The sequence below is a fragment of the Condylostylus longicornis genome, unplaced genomic scaffold (assembly GCF_029603195.1).
Source record: "Condylostylus longicornis isolate FDR11 unplaced genomic scaffold, ASM2960319v2 ptg000003l, whole genome shotgun sequence".
Taxonomy (NCBI): domain Eukaryota; kingdom Metazoa; phylum Arthropoda; class Insecta; order Diptera; family Dolichopodidae; genus Condylostylus; species Condylostylus longicornis.
Genome location: NW_026577972.1, coordinates 2114659 through 2141436, shown reverse-complemented (window position 1 = coordinate 2141436; position 26778 = coordinate 2114659). Strand labels below are relative to the sequence as shown.

The following is a 26778-nucleotide window of genomic DNA, read 5'->3' as shown; positions in this document are numbered from 1 at the left end:
AAGATATAGAAAGACATCTTGAACAAACTCAAGAAAAAAATTTGAATTTTATTCAGCAATCCAAATAACGCTGCTTTAGCAATGAATTTGCAAAGAATTCTTCTCTATTATAAAATTTAGATTATTTTAGAATCTGAGCATGAAAAAAACTAAAAACACGATTGGTATAAGAATGCGTTTAATATTTTCGAAGTCCTTTTTACTAACCGTAAAATCTTGAATAAAACTTGAATCAAAGTGGAGTCAAATTGAACGTTGCTCTATTTACATTCTATTTACGTTCAATTAGTTTCTTAGATGTGAAAAAATGTTAAATGGGCCCGTAGTTCAATTTTCGAAATATTTTTATTTGTTTACGAAAACTATCTAAAAATTTTATAAAATTACCTAAAATACGAAATAGAGTACTATGTAGAGTTTCAATATTTTTGTTGAACATTTTCCTTGAAGCTCTTATCAGCTTTCTACTGCATTCTCTAAAATTACTAATTACTTAATGACCCTGTTGCTCTGTTGGAAAAATTATGACTAAAATTCTTCGAAAATTCAAAAGCTCTGTGAATGAAATTTATGATAGCTTAAAAATTTAGAAACTTAACCTATTCAACAATACAAATTATTGATTTCAATAATGAATAAATTATTTCAGCAATTGTAGTCAAATTCACTTTATATGACGTATTCTCTTAGATTTTAGATAACAACATTTTTTCATTAATAATTTGAATATTTTATTAAATTAAGTTAATTTAAATTAATTTTTATGAAAGAACTTATTACAAATAAGAGCAAAACAATATCTTATATACCCTCCATCTGAAGGATACATATACTTTGATGTGGGACTTATAACAACTTGAGAGAGATGTCTGTGGTACTCGTATGTACTTGTATATATGTATGTAGATTCTTGCGCAGCCTAAAACTCTGCGTTGAATTGTTGACAAATCCGTTCATCTGTCCGAAGGTACGATATCTCAGAAACTAATAAACTAAGTACTATGATATTGCTTAAGTTTCTCATATTGTTTTCTTTTCTGTCAAAGATGACTGTTATAATAAAAGGCTCAATTCTATTATGAATTTTACTAATACAACGTCATAGTTGTGAAATTAATAATTAATGTGCTTATTACACTAATAATTTAACTTAATGGAAATTTCTTCATGCAACTGCAGAACAGATGGATGACGTAATCAAAGGAACGAGTTAAAGGCAGAAAAATTAATTAAAAAATTTTTCTCCTCGAACTGGACTCGAACCAGTGACCTACCGCTTTCTAGGCGGACGCTCTACCAACTGAGCTACAGAGACATGAAGAAATTGCCGACGAAATGTTCTCTACATTGCTTTATACTGTAATCCACATGATTGCTAAAAATGACCAATTCAAATAACGGTTTTGGTTAGTTGCATTACAACTTAAAGAGATTATTTTTAAATATTTCAAAAACTAATGAAGATATATTTATGAAACATTTTAAATATGTGTTTAATTACATTTAATATATATTCTAAAAATCTTAATGCCATACAATCCTAATAACAAATAATATTAAATAGTTGGAAAAATAATAAAGCTATAGCTGCATTAAATTTGTCTGTTGTGTGATCAATTATAAGTCAGACATATTTTTGAAGTTTTTCAAGTTGAATTTCATGAAAGATTAGTGCAACAGCCAAACAAACATTAAATCTAATTTTAAATATTCCAAAAACAAATTTTTATATGGTCATATTACGTTAAATTTGGAGGACTATTAGAACATTTTGCTTGTTTCATAACTTATTTTAAGATCAAAGAAGATCAAAAACTCAGTTATAATCATATAGCGGTTTTATTTTATGTCCGACTTTTGCTCTTTCTTTCTGAATTCTTTATAGTTTTTTTTTTTATTATTCTTTACAATTTTTATTTGTCGCTTCTTTGCATTGCATTATACTAACTAAAAATATTCTGTGTTGGTATGTGTGCTACTTAAATTTAAAAAAAGAACGTTCTTTCCCCTTTTTTAATAAGTTCAAAATATATATGTAGGTATTTTTTTAACTTTTATATACCTATTTTCACATAATATTTATTCATGTATGTATGTATAATATACACCAGATATAAAATTTCATGCACATACATATATACGTTAAAAATATATAATTTATAATATAAAAAGATCAAGTTAAACGCAAGCTGAACTTACAACCTAACCTAGATAAATTTTAATTTACAAAAAAAAAAAACGAAATATAAATAAATGAAGTTTGAACGTGAGTTCAACTCCTGAGAATTTCTAAGATTTTGCTACTCTTAAGAAGGGTACCAGGACCAGCAAAGGAAAGAGTGTAATAACAACAAGGATAAATAATAAAAGTGAAATAGTGATCATATTTAGTTCTGTGTTTTTTTACATTTTTTTTCTTATTTTACCTATTTCATTGTTATTTTTTGTACAAATTAAGATGAGAATCAAAGGATAACAATAAATTAATATAAAAGAGGACCAAAAAAAGAATAAAAACATTTTTTTTTCCTATATTTTTTTTAAATTCTCTTTGATTTCGAACTATTAAATTAAAAAAAAAATCAAATGTTTTTCGTGTTACGTAAAAATTACGTAAAAGCAAAAAACATATATCTGCCTAAATACGTATATAAGTACACATATGTACATACATACATTTACATATTTTTATAGTAAAAGGATTAATTTTCAATGTTTACTCAAAACTTACACAATAAAGTAAAAATTTAGAAAAAAGATATTTGCAGAAAACAATAAAAAAAGATTTTCTGTGCATATACAATCATACATACATACACGTAATCATATATTATAGACATACATAATTGTATGTATAAATAATAGGACAGATGTTAAAAAAGTATAAAGAGTTTAAAGAGTATAAGTAAAAACACTTTTACATTAATTTTGATTTCATTTTATAAGATTTATTCAAAAAAAACAAAATTTTGGTTTTAAAATACACCGCTAAAAAATATTGAAATTTTTCTCTTTTTGTAGAATATTGTATAACTCAACCGATATATAACTAAAAACTGACAATATTAGAAAAATATTTGTTTCTAAAACAACATTGAAATATGCAAATTGAAAAAAAAAATTAGTTCTTCTATAAACGTGCCTTCTACCTCAGTACTAGATTGCTAAGTGCATGTTTAATAACAGTAGCAGTGAATTTAAAAATGTGGGAAGCTACAACTGCAAGTAAGACATTTAAGAAATTCCACACTACATCGCATCTTTAATTCTGCAACTGTAATGATGATAAAGAAGATTAACTAGAGGAAGTTTTTTCTTTTTTTTAGTTTTGGTAAAAATGCAAAAAAAGAGAACATGTTTATAAAATTTGCATATAATAGAAACTTTTATATAAATACCTGTATTAAAAATGAATGGAACGCTTTCCGATTATAATAATTTTTCTGATCTACTATTGTTTCATCTACTGTACCAGCAATGTTTGAAACTTTTAATTTTTATTGAAGTCAACTAAGTATTACTTCTTCATGTTCTTCATAATTCTGCCACTTCAAAATTGATGCACTAAAATTGGACATCATTTTGATAATTTTATTTATTGATTCATTAGCAGTTAATATATTTGAAAATATCTTTAATATCTAGAAAATCTTCATTTTATAACCTCAAAATGTTTGCATACCATGTGTAATTAAAACAAGATTACCTTAAAATAATCATTTTGCATTCTAAAGTGTGAAAAATATATTTGATTTGGCATGAAACTTATAATTTTGCTATAGTTTAAAAATTTAGATATATAAACATTTTATAATGCTGTTTAATGTACGATTCCAGCAATACTGTGATACTTGATTTTTTCATTTTTATAAAATTTTTGAAACTTTTATCTCTATTTGTTTTAACATGGTATTCAAATTTATAAATTTCATTATGAAATGCAGTTTATTATGAAATGCGTGACATCTATTAAACTTTTTAAAAAAATTATAATTTAAATGGCTATGGAATTACAAGTATAGTGTTCACCACACTTTAACAGAGATGCGGAACATTTTTATCCTTGAAATTTGCATTGTAAATTTATGAATTATATTTATTTGTACATTATGTATGCATGTACTTAAATATTAGGAAGAAAATAAACAAAGCAAAAGAATAGGTGGTCGACCACCGTAAAAATAACATAAAGAACTTTACCTTGAGAGCCTTTGGGGCCGGTTCCGCACATGTGGTATCTAAATTTAATTAGTGTTAATTTTCAATCAAAATATTATAAGTTCTCATATAATCGAATGACATTGACAATGATATTGACCATTATTTTAATGCAAAAACTGAATTTTAAAAAATTTATTGAATCACAAAGAAAGTTTAGAGAAAATTTCCTATTGTTTTAATTTTCTTAATTTCTTACAAATAAAGGTAGTTAGAGACAACGTGAAAAAAAAAAGCTGCTTACGCGTATAAATATATAGAATATAATTACCATTTCTTGTAAAATCTCAAATACTCAAAATGATAATAAAATACCTGAAATAGTTTCGGGTATAATCTCAAATACCCGAAATGGGTAAATGAATGAGATTACAACGGTTTGGATCCTTTATAATTTAGTCTGGTGATTCTGGTGATCTTCTATATTATGTAGCTGTAAATTCTTATTGTATGTAACTGTATACAATAATAACAATAAAAATAAAAATGAGAAATCTGTTTAATGTTTATTGTCAATAGTTGACCTCTTTCATACTCAAATGGTTTTAATTGTTATTATTGGGTATATAACCATAAAGGTTATAAGGTTTTTCGTATACCAAAATGTTACTGACCTCTTTAAATTTTTGATTTGTTTTTTTTATTTTTTTTTCTAATAAGATAATTATACTATAGTTTTACTTGTTGTAGAAACTTGAAAGGTTTCTTTTTTTTTTGAGAAAAATAAAAAATATATCACAAGCAAACGAAAATAAAAAGGGAGAATTAAGAGACTTTTATTTTATTTTTATTTTTTTTCAAATATTTTGTGTACAGTAGAACCTCGTTAATTACACATATAAATCGGACTTTAAAATAGCGTGTTTAATAAAATAAGTTCTACTATTTCATGTGGTTTTCTTTTAAGTAAATAAATTATGTAATTCAGTGAACCTCAATCTTATGTTATTTAAACTATTTTACTCACAAAATGGATCTGTTTCATTACAGTAACGCAACCTGTAAAATTCTATTAACGTTGAAAAACAATACTAAGTGACGGACAATACTAATATCAATATGTATGTTTAAAGTAATTTGTAAATCAAATATATTCAGTGGAACTTTTTGGTTCTATGTTAATTACTTATAAAGGCCAAACTTCTTCAATCTAAAATTTCAAAATTATTTCTGTACTACTTATATATTTGATTAAAAATCAAACATTGTGCCTAATTTAAACTCTTAATTTTGTAAATAATTCAAATTGTTTAAAAACTTGAGCTTATTACTAGTATTTTCATAGCGAAAGTATAGAATTTGAAACTCTTTAAAAATTTTTTAACTTTTTTATAGATTCAAATTTTTTTCATTGATCAAAATTTTTTTCTTCCTCCTCCTAGTGATCTAGTTTTAAGCGTTTAGAATACTTTTATTTTCCAAAAATATTTGATGCAAATTGATTTAGAAGCAAATTGAATGCAAAATAGTCTCGTGTTTCTTGTTTAAAAAAAAAAACTTTAAAGAAAACTTTCTTAAAAACTTACAAAAAAAATGTTGCCTTTTGATTTTTTTGAACTAAATCGCGCATATATCCTAGCACATCCTTTAATACCCTAGACTAATTAAGCTATACTTAAAATTAAATGATAAAATTGATGCACCCAAACATAAAGGGATAACGAAAATATTTCTGGTTAAGGACCTTTTCAAGTGACTAAACCTTCAATTGAGTCGTTTGAAAAGCGTTCAATGTTTACTTGTAACTTAGGAAATATGACATAGCTGATAAACTTGTTCAATTTACAAAAGATGAAATTTATCCTCTACCGCAAAATATTATTTGAGACAATGTTTTAATTTTTTGAATTAGATAATAATATGTAAGCGTTAAAAAAATTCTTTTTTTTTTCAAATTTTTTCAATAAAATTTACTTATAATAAGACGTCATTAAATTAAAGCTAATTTTTCAGACTTCATTTCAAAACCAATATATGGTATTCCATCAACAACATGTATATCATCTTAGTTCGCCTCAATTCTATTTACGACCGTGTTTAGGGAATACCATTGTATGTTAACATTTTTCAAAAAGAAATTTTCTTTTATAAAAGAAATTTTAAAATACTCTAACAAAAAAAATGTGTTTTATTGTAAAAAATTTAATTATAATTGTAACAAAATTAGAAAAATATGGAATTTCATGCAATATATTTTTAAAAGCAAGATGGCAAGATTTTATTTGTAGATCTCAGAATATTTTCCCAGCACTCCAACTGCCTCTGATGTATTTCTCAGTTCTCAGCAACCAGTTCCTTTTCCGATTCAACAAAAGATAATCTCCCTGCCTGCCGACGTCTGTTGCCTCATTTCCTTCTACACCCAAGTGGTCTGGAACCCAACACCGAGTGACCTGGTTACGCCTATCTAATCCTCAATGATTTTCTCAAGACAGCTTCGTACTGCCGCGGAGTATACTAAAAATGAATTTCGTTCATTTAAACGCTTCCATAGATTCATCACAGGTCTTTCTCCCCGCAGTGTACTACCTGATGGCGTGAGATCCCACCAAGTAATTTCGCTCCCAGGCTCCTATTGTTTTTTGGGAAAAATACCTATATATAGGCTTGGACACCATATATAGTCCCAATATTTGATGTAAATGTTAATTGATTTGTGGTGAATTGTTACATATGAAAAGAGAGACCTATGAGAGATTTCTATTTAAAGAAAAAATAAAATTAAAGCCGTATATACTTACTCTAGATTACTCAATTTTTTTATTTTTTCTCGTATTCATTTGATTAATTCTTTCTCCATATTGAAAGACAGATTTCTCATGTTTGAAACTGTGCATGTATATATGCATATATTTTATAGTTTTTAAGAAATCTCAGTTTAATGCAGCAACATGAAGCTATGTGAAGCTTGTAAAGGTGCTGCTCTTAAGTTCTTATATCTGATATAATCTTCATAATGATTAAATTCGTTCAATAATTTACAATTTATTTTTTTTTTTGAAAAGTTTGATATAAATTTTTATAATATATTTGAAATACTTTGTATATGTGTACATGAATTGCATATGTGTGTGTATGATGACATGGAAGTAATACGACAATTAATCATCATGTTGTTGACAGGATGTTTCTTTTTTCCTATATTTTTAATTTTTTTTTTTAAATTTAATTCAAAAAAAAAGTGTAGATCCTTTTCTCTTCTTTATTGCTGTTCTTCTATTTTTTACTTCGATTTTTAAACGATGTTATGATTTTACACATCATGATCATTACATAACACATAACAGATCCGACTTATCTGTGCTGCATAAAGAGAGAACTCTTTTTCTCATTTAAAATGAGGCATTTAAAGAGTATTATTGAATTTTTTAAAAATACATTTGATATTTTGATAGTAATTTTTTAGGTTGAATGATTATTAAAGTTAAATTGTCTACAATATTTTTACAATATTTTTATATTATAATGTAAAAAACAAATGATTTTAAAAATATCTAAGATGTGAGACCAAGAAAATAAATAAGTTGTTTGACAGCAGTTATAATAAAATAACTTAACAAGAACAACTAGATAATGTGGTACTAGGAGAAGTAGAACGAAGATACTATTGCAATAATAATATTAAATATTTTTAAAATTTTAACTAATTAATAAAAGTGAAAAGTAATGAAAATATTTTTAATATTAAGTAATAAACTAATACTTAATCAGTTTTAATAATTTGTTTAAGTAACTTCGAGAGAACTTACTGTTTCTTAATTTAAACATAAAGTTTTCAATGGCGCCCCCGAAAAATGCTTACTTTGCACATATGGTATATCCGGCGCTCACTAAAAATCATGTTGACAAATTTAATTACGGCAATGTTAATATTAAATCTACATTTAGGTGGTTGTGTGCCAATTTCTTGAAAGAGAAGATAATTATTTCTTATTCATTAGTTAAATTTCATTTTTATCAAACAATAAATTCAATTATTTTGAGACGAAACTCAAATCAAATCAAAAATTTTGAAACGAAACGTACTAGAAATTGATTAGTAATTTTTAATTTCACATTGATCTTCAATTAATGTTAAAAATTCATTTGTTTAAGCTTTTCTCAACAATTCTGAGATTTCATAAAATTTTATCTAAAAAACCAAAAACAAAACACTGTTAACAAACGTTCCTTAAATTAAAATGTTAGATCAATTTGGTTTGAACCGTATAGAATTTTAATGAGACGAGTGGTTAAGTATCGAATATTATATTTGAGAGACATTAAGGTGAAAGTTAATAAAATTAAATTCACAATTGTCAGTAGATCTTACTACTGTCCTAGTATTTGACTTCACTAGAAACAAGTTCAACCCTATTTTTTTACACAAAAATACATTAGACTCTCTCTTTTTCTTTTTGTTTTGTAAATATCTATAGATCTATGATAATTATAGAGTAATGATTTTTTATTACGTTAGTTTGATGATAGACCCTTTTATCCTTTTATTTTTTTTTTAAATTTTGATTTTCTTAGATAAAAATCACATCTTCTTTTTAGTAGTTTTACAACAAATAGAAAAAAAAAATAAAAAAAGAAACAACTGCAAATTCGTGAGAAAATTTCATTTTGTATTCGTGTATACCTTCTTGAAAATTAAGTTTTATAGAAAAAAAGCAATTCATACAAGATAATACAAAATAATATCGAAATATAGAAAGAGCCACCATATACTCGTAATATACCATTTATTATCCTGCGCGCGTACTTAATAAAAAACGAGATAAAATAGAGTTGACCTTGTCAACTCTGTGATACCCGTACAAATTTGTTATCCTATGTGCCAATATATATGCCATAACTGACCATGGGACAGACTATGACTTTAAGTTGCCGTACTATCATATTAATTTATGCAAAATTTCAGTACTGTGTATGCCAAACTACTATTGAAGTTGTATGGCAGCTACTAGAAAGAATCAAGCAATTTTAACGAATTTTATCAGACACATTGGCCCTACAAATACATATATTCATTTGTTTATTAAAGACATTGACCCTGCTAATACATTAGCTTGTGTGAAATTTTAATACCACAACTTTTATAGCTTTGGAGATATGGCCAAATAACTTCTGAAGTTGTAATGCAGCAACCAGAAGGAGCCAAGTAATTTCAACGACTTTTATCATACATATTGACCGTACTAATATATTCGTTTGTGTGAAATTTCAATACCAAAGCTTTTATAGTTTCTGAGATATATATAGCCAAATAAATTTTGAAGTTGTATGACAGCTACCTGAAACAGTACCCTGATCATATCCAATTTCAATAGGGTTCTGGCATTTACTATAATAAATCACTTGTTAAAATTTGTTGAACTTAGCTCAATTAGTTTTTGAGTTATCGATGGGTCGGACGGATGGACGGACGAACAGACAAAGCTAAATCAACTCAAAATTCGACGCTGATCAAAAACATACACTTGAGTCTATATCAAAGACCGTTATTTTTTAGCATTACAAACGGCAAGGCAAATTTAGTATACCCTTCGAACATACATTCGTACGAGTATAATTATAATTTAAAATTATTTTTATTAAAAAAATGCAAAAAAGAAGTTGATAAAAAAAGTCAGGTAAATAATTCTTAAAAAAATAACCATATTAGATGTAGGGAAAATTATTTTAATTCTTATTTGACGTTTATTTGCATAGCATGTTGCAATGTTATATAAAGTTCTATAATGATAAATAAAATTTTGATTAATAAAGTTTGATGAATAATACAAATTCTGAATCAATAACGCATTATACGCTAAACTAAGTGACTTTTCGAAACAACTGCCGGATGGATACTTTATGTTGAACAATTCCGCAGTTATTAGCATTTATTTGTATAAAGATAAAACCCATTTTTTTTAACGAACTGTATATTAATGTCGTATTCTTGAAATTTTGAAATCAGGGAATCTCTTAATTTTGAGAAAAACCATAAAATGTATATCTTTAAAACTCAATTTAATATTTATTCAATTATTAATATTAAATTTTTTGTAATAAGTTTTTACGTGCGTCTTTAGTAAAAAATTATGTTGTACTAAAACGAACATTTTTTCAGCCTCAGTGTATCTCTCTAAGCAAAAACTAACTCTTACAGCGCAAGTTCTTCGCGTGTGTCTTCTAAAATATTTGTGTTTTACGTCCCTCTCCATTTATTAGTAGAATAGTAGAAAAGTTTTGCTATAATTTCATATAGGTAATTTATACTCGCATAGAATTGAATCTTATAGAAAAGATTTTTAATAAGTTTCTATAATTTACATTATTAATATGTTACTGTTACAGCAAATATTATAATAATGATTTCACAAACAGATTCTACATACATTCATTGGTTTATATCAGAAATTGCAGCACTGCAGTGCGTATATGCAAACGCTTCGCGATGTATTGAACGCGTTATATGCCCCTAAATAGAAGAAATAACAGAAAAATGTTAAATTTGACGAGATTTACGCAGAAAACCTTGTTTATAAACAACCTGAACTCTGAAGCATTCTAAAGCTTTTGATTCATGCGCACATAAAAAAAAATTTGTTTGTCAATCATTTTTAGTCACTTTTTGCAGAGTACACTGTACTTATGTAGATTACTGCCAAAGTGCCAAATTTCACAACAATTTGAATTTCCGTTTTTTCAATTTTTTTTTTCTTTTTTTGTTAAAATGAATTTTCCCCTTTTAAATTTTTTTAAATAAAAAAGAATTAAAAAAAAAAATTAAATAACACAAATTTATAAAACTTATAAAAAAAATTGTTTGCGACAATTTTTTTTGTTTTTGTTCCTTGTTTTTTTTTTAATTCTTTTTTTTTATGGAATATTTTTCACCAATCGGCTTCTTCCGAATTTTTTGTTTTTTATTTTACTTTTTTTCTTTTTTATCCTTTTCAAAAATTTTCACTTTTTTATTCAAAAAACGAAAAAAAAAATTTTTTTAACTATCATTTCTTCTACAAGAATTGAGATTTCTCCTACGAGAGCGATGACAGTTATCATGAGCGCAAAGAGAGAGAAAAAGATTTTTAAAATAAAAAATTCGTTCAGGGTTTGTTGGTTTGATATTGGTGTTTTGTTTTTTTTTTTTATTTTTACTTAGCGATCTCTAAAAATCAGAGGTGCTTTTTTCTAATTTGTTTTGTTTTGTAAGAAATTTTTAGTACTTTTTCCTCTTTATAAAAGTACTTAAATAAATTGTGCTTTCCAATGGTTTTGTTTTCGAGGCTAAACTCAAACTGAGGTCATTTCAATATTGTACTAAAATATCAGTTTTAACTACATACATAGAATAAGAATGAGAGTTTATTTATCAAATTGATTTGATATTTCAATGGTCTAAATTCAAGAAGAATTAATTAAACTCTAATTTAAGTTGAATTCATTGCACCGATGTAATGCGAGCATATATTTTTTCAGTTTTCTGTATTTTTCAGTTTTGAAGTAACTTTAGTATGGAGGTTTTTAAAAGTGTCATTTTATATGTCAAAAAAGTGACATAAAATTTCATTTTAAATTTTTAAATGGAATGAAATAATATAAAAAAAGTAGATTTGGCAATTTAAGACCTTAAGCCTTCAATGAGAGAAATGAGAGTACTTTTAAAAATAGATCGTCTTCATGTGAAATACCAATGATGAAGTTTAATAATTAAATTTACACAGTTAAGGTTATTGAAAAAAAAAAAAATCAAATCTATACGAAAAATCTTAGCATTTAATAAAATAAAAAGAGTTGAATTAATTTAAATATCGAAAAAGTTAAAGGAAACCTAAAAAAATCACTAAAATAAATCAGCTTTCGCCAGACCAGAGATTATTATAAATCTGCCTTCGCATTAAAGCTCAACTCATCGCATCAAAACCGAACTACTTGTATTTTAAATTTATTTTAATGATTGTTTTAACATCACTGCTTATTTTATAGTGCGTGTATATACCAGTTATACAAAATTAACACAAGAAAAACAAAAAAATAGCTCTCTCCTGTTTGATAGAATTTGTTTTTAGAGAGAAAGATCATTTTAAAATAAGGGTCGTTTGCTTTTTTTTCTCTCTCCCATTTATTTTGTTATTTATTTCTCAATTTGGGCAGTTTACAATTTCTTTTTGTTTTTGTTTTTTGCTTTTTCACTTAAAAAATAAAAAAATATGTGAGTTTTTTGAGTTTTTTTTTTGCAATTTTATGAAAAAAGGATTGAAAGATTCCTATAAAAATTTAATTCCGTTTTCTTATTGCTTTTTTTTCTTCTTTTATTCAATTGTTCTTCCTGTGCTTGTATTCTTTATTAGTTTTTTAAAAATTTTTTGGAAAATTGACAAAAAAGAAAAGAAATGCAGAAAAAAATGACATTAAAAAAGCAAAATTTCTTTTAGTATCAATTTGCGATTCCGACTTATTAAACATAAAAAATAATGCAGTTTCAGTTATATAATTTATAAAATTTTTTTATAAATTTCAGTTATTTTAATTTATAAAAATAAATAATAGTTTTTCGAATAATTTTTTTTTCAAAGAAAAAACTGCTTGATTTTTTAAATAAAACCAAATAAGAATATTTTTCAGTGTTTTTTTAATTTTAGTGAAAATTCTAAATAAAAATAAAAGAGATTTTTTTAATTAAAAATTAAAGATTTTTTAAAAATCCGTTCTAATCTCTGTTTTTTTTTAATAGCTTTTATTCTTTAACTAAAAGAGTTTTCAAATCTTTTAATTTTCTCTTTCCTCTATACTTCTCCTTTTTCTTCTTCTTTTTTAATAAACTCGCATTGATCTATTTTATTATAAGGATCTCATAAAATATTATTAAATTAAATACAAGCTTATAGAAAAATAAATACAAATATAGTGATTAAAAATATTAGACAAAATATAACAAAAGAATCAAATACTCAAGTTACAAAAATGTTCGAAAATATTTGGAAAAAAAACATTTAAAATTAAAATAATCAATATTATTTTTATATACTTACTTAAATACTATAAAATTTATTTCATTTTCGTAAACAAATTTAATCAAAAGCAATAAAAATTATCAAAAATTTTTTTGAAATTTCAAGTTGAACGATAAATTGTTTACTCAACAAAATAAATTATCAATCTATAAATAGTTATTTTAAAAAAATAAATTGTCACTTTAAAATATATAGTATATTAAGATAAGATATAAGATATAGCGAAATAAAACTAAATAAAAATTTATAAGAAAAAGTGATTAAAGAATTTTTAAGGAGAAAAAAGATTTGTGTAAAAAAAAAATTTTAATTTAAATTAAAATTTCCGAAGAAATAAACAGTTTTTTAAAAATTAACAAATTTAAAACAAAAAATAATTAGAAAATTATTTTAATAATTTTTATATAAAATTATATTATTAAAGGTTTTTGATATAACTGATATATCGAATTCAAAAATATCATTTTACATCAAATTCTATACTAAATTATTGAGAAATTTTAATTTAAAATTAAGATCTTTAATTGAAATCTTAACAAACTTTTATATACCGTCTCGATAATACTGAAATATCCAAAACACTCTCCTTATCCCAAATTATGTAAAAATAAAAAACAAAACACTATAAAAAGAACAAGGATTTGTTCTTTTGGAACGACTATCTTAGGAAAACAACAAAAAAAAAAAATTCAGATAGAGGAAGGTTTGATGGTAAAAAGGTTTAAAAACAAAAAAATTGAACTAAGAGGGTGACGGTATTTTAGAAAATTTTAATTTAATATTTTATTTGTTTTTTGTATACAAGAAAATTGTAGGATCGTATTGTTTTACGAAATTGCCATAAATTTATTATAAAATTTTTTTATTAATAATTGTCTTAAATAATTAATTCATAATTATTTATTTTTATATTAGTATATTTCAAATATATATTTTCATAATTTTACATAAAAAAATTTAAAATTGTATAAAATAAAACAAAGGTACAATTTTAATTATATAAAATAAATATTTTTTTAAAATTAGGAATAAGTAGTAAAATTATGGATAAAGCTAATAATGATAATAATAACATCGTTAATAGCAATGATTCTAATGATATTAATAATATTATTTCTATTAATAATTCATTATATAATTTATTAGGTTATTTGCAAAAAATAGAAGGTAATTTCATGCCAGAGAAGAATCAACAGCAACAAAAAGAACACCAAATTGAATTAGAAAAATTACAAGAAAAAAATATTGATATATTAAAAATTAATAGTGATAGTGATAACGATAATGATAATGGTAATGATAATGAATTGATAAATATTGATAATAATGACAATAATAGCGATAATAATGATGATGATATTAAATTGAACAAAATTATAGAAAACAAACAAAAACGATTGAAAATAGTAAAAGAAGAAATTGAAGAAGAAGAAAATGAAGAACAAAAAGAAGAAAACGAAAAGAAAAAAGAAAATGAAGAACAAATTAAAGAGCATCAACATCAACAAAAACAAGAATCACAAAAAAAAAATTTAATAAATAATAAAAAGAAAAATGATGATAATAAGAAAAAATCAATAATGTCATCATCACCTATTTTAATAAATTTACCACCACAATCATTATCACCATCATCATCATTATCATTATCAATATCATCACCGCCTCCGCCACCAATATTACAGCAACAACCATCTCTACAATTTCCACTACCGTCATCGCCATTGTCAACACCATCAGCATTATTACCATCTTTAACAAAAATATCAGAAACACCATTGATACAACAATTGGCAAAAGTAAAATCATCATTATTATCATCATCATCAGCGTCATCATCATCAACATCTTCTTCACCATCACCATCGGTGACATCATCTACATTACAATATGATATATCAACATCAGTATTACAACAACAGCAAAAAGAAGACCAATTACAAAACCAACAACAGCATTTACAATTATTACAAAAACAGCACTTACACTTTTTACAACAATTGCGATTATACCAACATAAACAACAATCATTTTCATCATCTCCTTTATCATTTTTATCCACGTTTCCATCATCAACATCATCATTATTATCAAATATGCCATTTTCAAATGCAATTATTAATGATAATAATAAAAATGATGAATCCCTTTATGATAATGAAAATGATTTTTTAAATAATTTATCACCATCTTCATTGGTAAGTTTTAAAATTTTGATTTAAAAATTTTTTTTGAAAAATTAACAGTTTTATCAATATTATATAAACTATTGATATATATCGTATATTTCAACAGTTTTCCTATATTTTATTATATGTTGATATATATCCTATATATAACAGTTTCTTCAAAATCAATGAAACTCGTAAGGTATACTGCTTACATATACGTACGACAAAATCTAATATCAAATCTATTATAAAGTCTGATAACTCTTTACATATTAAACTGAAATTATCTCATGGTGCTCAAGACTTTACGTAAATATTTAATAATTTGCTTATATTTTATTATAGCCAAAATAAAAACTTTACTCAAAACTGCGTAAAAAATATTCTTTTAAAAAATTTGAAAGAAACTGCTTCATTTAAATTTTAGAAAATCGGACAGTAAGTCTGATGAGAATAAAGTAAGGGTTTTACCGTTTATATATATAAGGCTTTCATCAGACTGACATTAAATCGTAGGTTTTTGTCGTATGTACATGTGAAAAGTAACGAATATAGCGAGAGTACGGGTGAAAAACTTCTATCGCACATTTTAAAATTTTTGAAATAATTTTGAATAAACTTACTTAAAATCCCAGATAGTAGTTCACTACTGTCTATTATAAATATGTAAACTGTAAATAAAAAGAAAATATAGCAGCACAATTACTAATAATTGGAATTTGGTATAGGTTTTTGCTATTAATTCTATTAGTTAGAGGGTTTTCCCCATAAGCCATCGAGATAAGTAGAAAATACACCAAATCTTTAAAGAAGCCCAAAAGAAGATTTGGTAACACATTTCACTTCAACAACTTGAATTATTTGAAGTTGGTAATGAAATTGGGACTTATATTTAAAGGTTTTCTCACAAAAACGATAAAATGATAGTGAAAACTAATTAGATTCAAATTAATTTAAAACTTAGATTTTTATCTCTTCCTTTTCTTTCAGACTTTCTCCCTTACTTTTTTTTTATTTATTCTTTGTTTATTATCATAATGAAATTTTCTTTTTCTTAAATAATATAGGAAACGTTTTCACCTGTAAGAATGCTATTATCGCAACAACAACAGCAACAAAAGCAACTAGAACAACAACAGCAGCATCAACAACAGAATGATGAAAAATTGTTATTATGTAAGTTATAATTTCAAGTTTATTCAAATTGTTACAATTTTTTTTATTTTAAAATGCCGTGACAACGAGAGTATCGTTCAACAAGGGTATCAATATTATATTTTTATCAAAATATGATATTTTCTTGTTAGTCTTATTCTTCCTGCATGATTTTAAATACCCACTAAAACTGTTTTCGAATCTATCACGCTTGGTACTAAAATCTAGTTCATCGAACTATTTTATTTAAAACTCCGGATAGTATTAAGTGTTTCCGAACCTCATCGCACTTTGCAGAAGATTATGTGTCAAAAATTATTAGTGTTAAGCCACACTAGATGATCGCAAGTATATCGATCGATAAATAAACAAGTTGTAGTTAATTAAATTGTTAAAGAAATATATTAAAAAAGTGAATATTTAAAAAAAAATTAGTAATTCAATAAATCGGTGTGGTAACTAACATTATTCAAAACAATATAAATTAAAAACACGTTAATTATGAAAATATTATTTATACTTGCGTTTTATTTTTCCCACTCATTTTGGGTTTTTACTTGTTTATTTAAAAAAAAAATTTGACTTGAAAATTCTTTAAAAATATGCACTGATGTAACACTTATTCTATTTATTAAGTGTCACAAATTTTTAGCCCAAAAAATACTAAAGTGTGATAAATAGTGTGCACTAAAATATTTTCGGGAAGTGCTAATGCAAAGTGCAAAATGCTAGTGCTAGTGCAAAATACCTTCGGAAACAGTCTAAATGTTATATTTCTTCAATTTTTGACTTGAAATTTTAATATACAGTGAAATTTTTTTTAACCCCTCCAGAGCTAAACACACGTACGTCTTTGCTTTTATCGTTAAAGCGAATAATTACATTTTTACTTTCGTAATCACTTAATAACAATCCAATGTTTTCATATTCGAAACCATTTTCGGTGTAAATTGTTTAAGAGCATTCCTCTTTGCTATACTTTACAAACCAATTTGTTCAATAAAATTTTGCAACTTGATCTTTATATGGGATGATTCAGTATTTTTGACACTTTTAAGAAAGTATTTAACAGCTTAAACTAACATTTTATATATATAAGCTTTGTCCGACAATTCCACAAGCTAACTAACATTACAAGGAAATTAGATGTCAGCAAGTGGGCTTTTACCAGGGGACGATTTTACATTTTTAAGCATATAAAGAGAAATCAAGCAATTTCCTTAAAATTTAATATTTATGTTAAGTTCAAAGTTTTAAAACAATGAACTTATCAGGGCTTGAGAACCAAGTTGGGGACCAGTTTTCACATTTTCACCGTATCTAAGGAACTAATTGAAGGAATTTGTTGAAATATTTAATTTGGGTTTTATTTGTACCGTAAGCATTCTGTTCTACTAAAAACCAAAATTATACTTTTCTAGGTATGTTAACTTAAAGTTTAATAAAAATGAAAGTGGGGCTTAAAACTTATTTTCATACTTTTGTGCAACATTTTCGCTGAACCAGACAATATAGCAGCGCGATCGTTTATATGCTGATATCTGACTTGCGCTTACATATCAACTAAATATATAATTGTAGTGCAACACTTTGTTACAAAAAACCACTTCTATTGAAGAAGATAATTCAGTTTATAAATAAGATATTTTTTATAAATTGGTCTTTTTTAATATTGTAATTTTCGCAATTTTATTAGCTATAATATAAAATAAAAAAACACAAAACTGACAACATTATTAATTTATGAGATAAATATCACACTAAACTTTACTACTCTCATTGATTCTGTCACTACACTGCCAACAAATACGATTCAAAGAATAAAACGAAAATCTGATGTGGTCAGCACATAACCGACCGGCTGTGTATTGTCTAGTTAAGTGAAAGTGTTATGGAATATTATAAAAACGTCTGTTAAATACTTCTTTCCAATTTTTAGGACATTATTTAACTTATAGTTAACATACCTAGAAAAATGTAAATTTGCCTCTTAGTAGAGTTTCACTTTGTGCTACCCGAATTCCCTGAAATGCTCGCCAGTTATTTTCGGTAACAACCAGAACTCAAATATCAAATTTCAAAAAATTCCATCAATTCGTTCAGTAGATATGCTGAAAAATATAAAATCGGCCCGCAATTCTGTTTTCGAGCCCTGATCTTTCCACTAAATTTATATGTTCATTGTTATAATATACACGCGTGCACACACAGACCGACAGGTTGCTAAAAATAGTTTATTTACACTTCCCTACTATGCAGAAGTGCATTCCCACCGAAAACTCGATATGCAAAATTTGTTGCCATCACATAACCTACCTATTATATACACAATACGCTCGGTCAAAAATAAAAAAACTATTTGATCTCTTTTTTTAAGGGAAAAATTAAATATTTTGCATTATTTTATTTGAAAGCTTATATAAAGAATAGCAACCCTCGGTCTCACTTTTATTCAATTAACACTGTACAATTCACGGTTATATTATTAAATTTGATATTTTTCTGGTTGTTCTGTTGTTTTTTTTTTTAAATCTTTCTAAGTTTGATTTTTCTTTTTCATGAGAAAAATAAAAAAATTTAAAATTATGGACTCTTTAAATAATTTTATGATATTTTTTAATAATTCGATTAATAGGGTAAGGTTCTGATTTTATAAAGAGTATAAAACTTTATATAATGTTATATGAAACATCGGAAAATATTTTAAAATTTTATTTCAAAATATCCCAATGGTTTCCGAGATACTGTATCCCAATGGTTTCCGAGATACAGGGATACAGTTCAAAACCCAATGGTTTCCGAGATACAGGGATTTTACGAAAATATCATTGAATTTCTAACTGCCCACATTTTTCTAGCTATAATTGCCGTATTTGTATAAAGAAAAGTTGGAGCTTGAAATGAAAAGAGGATGAGAGCATTAATTAACGGCTTAAAACTGACGTATATCTTAATTTTGTATCTTAAATACTTTTGGAATGCTTAGCTGATAATTGTTTCATAACGGAAATTATTGACACATTCCGAAGCTTTTCTAGATATATCAAAGTAAAAGAAGATAAAGAAAGAAATTAAAGGTTCTGGAAAGTGTTCATTAGAGATATCAATGAAAATTTAAAAACTAGATGGTTTTCAGAAATTCCAAATTTGAGGCCTTATAACTTAAAAACGTGGGCCCAAAAAGACAAAACATTTGCAGGTGTTTCTTGTTTGTCTAGAGTCACCCTACTATTGGAATACTGTTGGAATAGTGTTGAATCTCGAACATCCTGGTATTTATATATGTCACATATAATATGAATATCTAAATTGTGTTAGCGTTCCATTTATAGCAGAGTTTATGATTTTTTTCGAATTAAATTTTAAATTTTTGAGGCAAAAATACAATCTACATTGTATTTTCAATGATATAATTCAATGATATAAAATTTTTTTCTTAAAATATATATGATAAGGATATATACGTATGTATTAAAGAAAGGTTGATTCTTGTCAGGTCTAAATGTTCTTGTTTTGTGAATCCGGTGGTGGTATTACAACGGACCTATCTGGTCTATGTGTATCTTACGGTAAGCCGCGCCAATCCAAGCTAACCTATGTATTAAAAATTGAGAACTATTTTATTTATTTACCATAATCTAAATAAGTAATAAGTGATCTATTGTTATATATGTGCATAATTTCTATGTTCTTTTTTTAAAATTTCTTGATCTATGTTCTTTTATTAAAATTCGTTGTATTTTTTGTAAATGTAAATGCAGTAAGGACTTATGGCTTCTATCAAAAACTTATATAATCTCATATGATTTTTCAATGTTCTGATTTTTCTCTTGATAGATCTTACTTTAAGATAAATTGCTCTTATTAAAATTAACAACAATAATTATTGCAGAGGTTTTAATTTTTTAGAGGTTTCATGTATAAATTATCAAATTTATAATACCTTTTCAAAATGTAAATGTATAAAACAAACAAGTGTAGAAAATTTGTATTTATGGTAAACATTAACTTCCCTTAACTGTAAATTATATATTTCATATTATTAAATTAAAGAATAAAAAAAAAAAAAATTTCTCACGGTTTATAGAATGCCGGTTTTGTTTTATAATTTTTTCTCATGTTTTTTAGGTCTTTATTTTAAAGCTTTAAATTGATTCAAATTGGTTGTTTGCATGTTATTATTTTCATTTTGTTTCTTTTTTTTCAATTTAAATATTTTTTGTCCCTAAAACTTTTAAGACAAATTTAAAAAAATTATATGTGCAAAATGTAGAAATCAGTAAAAGAAATCTCACGTAGTCACCACTTAACCAACCGCAAGTTAATTATCTATTCTATATATTCTAATTAGTTAGAAAGAGAAAAACGTAAATTTGGCACTTAGTAAAGATCCGTCAATTCCGTCAATTAGTCCCTTAAATATGACAAAAGAATATAAATTCGGCCCCCAGTTTGGTTTCCAAGCCCGCAGTAAAGACCTGTTTTAGAGACCTGGCATATCCTAAAAGTTGATCACACCGTCGCATCCTAGATAAAACCTCAGATATAAATTTTCGTGAACATCGGTTAAGCCAAAATTCAGATTCTGATCTGCACAGACAGACTGACAAAAAGTCAGACAAACATACCCATTTCCATCGAAAACTAGAAGTGTGAACTTTGGTAATGCGGTCGGTAAAACGAATCTGATGTGGCCAGCACATAACCCCCCGCATTTATTGTACATGATTATATACGTAAATGTGTCCTTGAAACTTACATATTTCAAATTTTAATGAGAATTATATTAACCATCTATTAAATATACACATTGAAAATTTAACCGAGTGAATTCCAACTAGACAAATTGGACCGATTAATTTCATGTGAATTCTAAAAAAATTTATTATATAGAATTCTTGCTCTTTTTGAATTAGCAATGTAGTGTTTTTCACTTAGATGGTCTAGAAAAATTATTTTGCTATAGAATTCTAGTTAACGAACAATAGTAATATGGAATGAAAACTGTAAAAATAAATAGATTCCATAAATGCTCTTGAAGTGTTTGAGATTTTAGTATGATCAAAAATGTAGAATCGACTTCTAGTAATATTGTCTAATACTGAGATTATTAGATTCTAATACTGAGAAGCAAAAAAAGAGGCCATAATTATTATTGAAAACATTTTTTTCATATGTTCCGATCATACGAGTATTTGCATAGTAATTTATATTAATAACTATAAATTTTAATTTTAATTCGAGCAAATGTCTTCAATAGGAGATTTTGTTATTACAATAGGTAATTATGTAACTATTCCTTTGTAGGCATTAATTGATTACCCATAATGTAATTCCTGAACTATATATCGCGGACAATGTCCGTGCAGGCAACCAATTAAATGAAGTGTACTTAGTAAGGTAATATATCAGGATGGAAAGCAAGAGGAGACAACACATTACCCATCTGATTGCAAAGAAGTAGCGAAGTAAAGAATTAAAGTGAAGTAATCAGATTAGGTAACCTTTTAACCATCTTATTACAAAGAAGGACAGAAGTAACTACTAATCGCTATAGATTTCTAAAAGAATAGAAGTAACTATTCACAAAGTAATCAGAACTACTTTCGTTTGGTGAAATATTTGAGGAGTAATTGATTGTATTATTAAATACCTTACCCTTTCCATTACAATTTCAAAAATGAAACCATTTGGGTAATATGTCGATCTCGCCAGTTACTTTTCGCTTATTTAGTACGTATAGTTTGGTAAAATGTTAAAAGAGAAATACAGAAAAAAAAACAATAAAAGCAGTAAATTTCGAAATAAAAAATTTGATGTAGTCAGCACATAACCGACCACAATGTGTATTGTCTAGCGAAGTGAAATGTTACAGAATATTATCAAAATGCCTGTTAAATACTTCTTTCCAATTTTTAGAGTATTAGTAAGCTTATAGTTAACATATTTAGAAAAATGCAAATTTGGGTCTTAATAGAGTTTCGCTTTGTGCCTCTCGAATTCCCGGAAATGCTCGCCAGTTAGTTTCGGTCGCCAGTTTCCGAGCCTTGGTCTTTCCAAAAAATTTATATTTTCATTGTTTTAACACGAAGAATTTAAATATTAAATTTCAATGAAGTCGGTTGATTATTTCTCTTTATATACGCAAAAATGTATATTTGGCCCGTCGTAAACGTCCAGTTTCTGACGCTTGACTCTTTCAAAAGTTAGGAGGTTTCACAAACTGTCGAGCGAAGCTTTTATATGAAATTTCAAGTAAATCTATTGGATATTTTCTTCATAATGATCAAAAATTAAAAAATTCAGTTCCCGAGCCCTGATATATCTCAAAAGTTGATCGTGCCATAGTCGAAATAAACTTACATATAAAATTTCATCAAAATCAGTTCAGCCGAACTTGAAATAGACGATAGACCGACAATTTTTTTGTCGCCATTTTTTTCGCATATTTTGCTTCCAATTATGAACTTATATTTTATTGTGTTATTCAGTTTCATTTTAGAGTTTAGTTCATAATTTTCATTATTTTTGCAACATATGGCAGTATATAAATAGCATCAGAATGACGATATGTCTATTTACTTTTACATAAAATATTTGAATATCAAAGTAATAAAAAATAACTATTTTTTTTTGTTTTATTTTTTTTATTTTTCATAGCTTATCAATTAAAAAATTTACAACGTTTTGGATCACATTATGAATGTAATATTAATCAATGTATATATGAAAATTTACGTGAACATTTTCATTGTTATGACGTACCATGCTTTGGTAAATCATTAAACAAAAAGGATGAAATAATACGTCATATAAAATGGCATAAAAAACGTAATGAAAGTTTAAATTATGGCTTTTTACGTTTTTCGTCATCAGATGATTGCAGTTTACGTTTCAATTCAAGTTGTCAACATAATAAGAAGCAAACACATTATCATTGTTTTCAACCAAATTGTGATAAAGTTTATATAAGCACTAGTGATGTACAAATGCATTCAAATTATCATCGTAAGGATATTGCTATATTTCAAGAAGGGTAAGTTAAAAAAAAGCGAAAGTTAGACATTTGTAATATTAGCAACATAGTGTTGGAAAATTTTTATTTCCAGATTGTAAATGACAATATAAAAGTTTTAGAATAACGTATATAACAGTGGTTACGAGTTTTTTTTTTAATTTTCGAAAAGAAGAACACATGAACGATATAAGCAAAACGAATATATTTCCCCTGTTTTATTGATCGATTTCTTTAATTGAGTTGTTGCTTTATATTATATGAGTTTATATCATATGGATTTATATCATATCTGTGGACAAATGTTAATACCAAAAAAATAATTCTCAATTTATATGAGTGCATTGAAAAAAACAAAAAAGAGAAAACATTATGAAGATTGTTCTATAATTACATTACGGTGCCTAATACAGCACTTCTAAACTTAATTTCGTAAATTGTTACTAATATTAACACTTTTTCAATCATGCGTCCTAAAAAAAATATCAAAATATAATTAAAGAATATATTTTATGTCTAAGGGCTCTGGCAGATATGCCTTTTTAGTTTTGGTACAGCCGTTTGATGAAAACTTGAAAACTGCATGTCTGTTTCTAAAGTAAAGGTTACATATATCTATAGGTAAAACGAAAAACCCTACATTAAGTAGGCACAAAATGATCTTTGAAACATAATCATAAGCATTTAATTTTGATTGGAATATATTTAATTTTGGACTTTATTTTTTTTTTCAACAAAAAAATTAATTTAAAAAAAAATCACTATTTTAAGTTTGCGATTAACATTATAATCATGAACTCCGACGTCTTATTGGTCCCAATATACCACAAAAAGCTACTGACGATTATTTTAGATATTATTTTACATTATTTGTTAAAGATTTATTCATATGTTAATTAACAATGAAAATCGAATATAAAAATTACAAAAAATGCTTAACTGTAGATGATACAGTAATTAACAAAATTAAACAATTGACATAATTTTCAAATCTTTGACGTATTGGGAAGCGACATAAAATTTAGTTGCCAAAAAGCAGGGATACACATAGTTCTTAATGTTCTTGTCTATTTAAAAAAAAAATAAAAGAAATTATTAAAATTTATAAATTTCGAAATGTTTTTGCATATTATACATTTTGCATTAATTGGCTATTGGCGAAAATTATAAACCAGTTTTATGGAAAGAACGAACCATGGTGAACTTATATATCCAAAATATCAAATAATTCAATATTATTTTATGTTTTTTTTTTATATTATTATATCATTTTTTAACATAGTTTTATTCTATTCTCTTTATATGTATATGTGCATAGATTTCAAAGATATCGTGCAACCGAAAATTGTAATGCAACATATTGTATATTTTCAAGTCAAAAAACAACACATTTTCACTGCCGCCGAGAGAATTGTAATTTTACATTCAAAAATAAAGCGGATATGGGTAAAAAAAATTTTTTGTTTTTTTTTTTTTTTCCAAAAGGAAAAATCTAAAAACTAAATAATAATTCTACATTTTTGTTTCTCTCCCATTTAATAATTAGAAAAACATAAATCTTATCATATTAAAGATTTACAATTAACAAGAGATGGATTTAAAAAATATTTAAAAAATGAGAAATGCCCATATAAACAATGCCGTTTTTCACGTGTTTGCAATCATATACATTGTATAAGAAAGGATTGTTTTTATATATTACATTCTAGTGGACAATTACTAAGTCATAAACGTAAACATGAACGTATGGATAATGAATTAGCATATCAAAATTATAAAATCTTACAATTGCCACCAGAAGCTGTACAATTAATATCATCATCTACATTATCACCTACAACAACAATAACATCAGAATCCACATTACATAATACATTATCAATAGAAAAAAATGAATTAACATCACAATCAATTAATAATAATCCTAGTAATAATGATAATAATAATGATAATAATAGTAATAATAATAATAATATTAATAATAATAATGATAACAATAGTAATAATAATAATAACAATAATAATAATAAAAATAATAATAATAGTGGTAATAATAAGAAAAATAATAATGATAATGATAGTGACAATGATAATGAAATTAATTTAAAATCTATGTCAATATTAAATGAATTTATTTCAAATTCAGACATTATTGATAATATAAATGAAATATCTAATAATAACAACGAAAATAATAGTAATTTACAAGAAAACTCATCAAATTTAAAACTATTGACGAAAACCGCAACAACGATACCTGCATCAACAATAGTAACGACTGCAATACCAACAACTTCTATTTTAGCATCAATAACAATGAAAAATAATAATAATAATAATAATAGTAATAATACAAATAATGATAATAATAATGAAAAAACATCATATAAAATTTTAAATGAAAAATTAAAGTCTTTATTACTACCACAAAATAATATTAATAATTCTCATATTTCGTTAAGCAATGAAAATATATATAAAAATTTTCTCTTAAATATAATAAATAAACAAAAACTTTATGATGAAAATAAAAATAATAAGATTTTTGATAATGACATTAGTGATAATGATGGTAATATTAGTGACGATAATAATTGCTATAATAATAATAATAATAATTATAATTTTAATGAGTACGAAAACAATAATGATAATATTAACACATTATTATCAAATTTAAATAACTTTAATGATATGAAATTTATAATTAAACAATATTTTACAACAAATTGTTCAAAACAGCAAAAATTTTTGTGTGATAATTTATTAGATAATAATGATATTAAAAGTAACGATAATAATAATAATAATAATAATAATAATAATAATAATAATAATAATAATAATAATAATTATAATAATATCATAATTAAAAGTAACAAAGAAATAAAATTGTATGAACCGTATATTGAATGTAATATTATAAAAACAATTAATAATAATATTAATAATAATGATAATGATAGTAATTTAAGTAATAATAGTAGCGTCGATGATAGTGTAATACATTATCATTGTTTATACAAAAATTGTTTAAAAATTATTTACGGTTATAATTTAAAAGAAATATTTCAGCATATTCAACAACATGAATTAGTTAATAATGTAATAATAAATAAAAATACTAATTCTAATAATAAAAATGACAAAAATGATATTAATATTAAAAAAACAAATTCAATTGAATCAGAAATTGATATTTCAATAAATGCTAAATCGTTAATATCAA

General features: G+C 25.2%; 1 protein-coding gene across 1 annotated transcript in view; it reads left to right on the top strand.

Moving 5' to 3' along the window:
- The window catches only part of LOC129607278 (transcription factor castor-like), a gene marked incomplete at its 3' end in the record, with an annotated part of 38559 nt that extends 13111 nt beyond the window's left edge, over positions 1 to 25448 (top strand). The window contains exons 2-6 of the mRNA XM_055518169.1: positions 14355 to 15406; positions 16447 to 16555; positions 23195 to 23570; positions 24868 to 24995; positions 25096 to 25448. Coding sequence (XP_055374144.1) covers positions 14384 to 15406; positions 16447 to 16555; positions 23195 to 23570; positions 24868 to 24995; positions 25096 to 25448 — 1989 coding nt within the window. The remainder of the gene's footprint in view (positions 1 to 14354; positions 15407 to 16446; positions 16556 to 23194; positions 23571 to 24867; positions 24996 to 25095) is intronic.
- Between the last annotated feature and the right edge of the window lie 1330 nt (positions 25449 to 26778).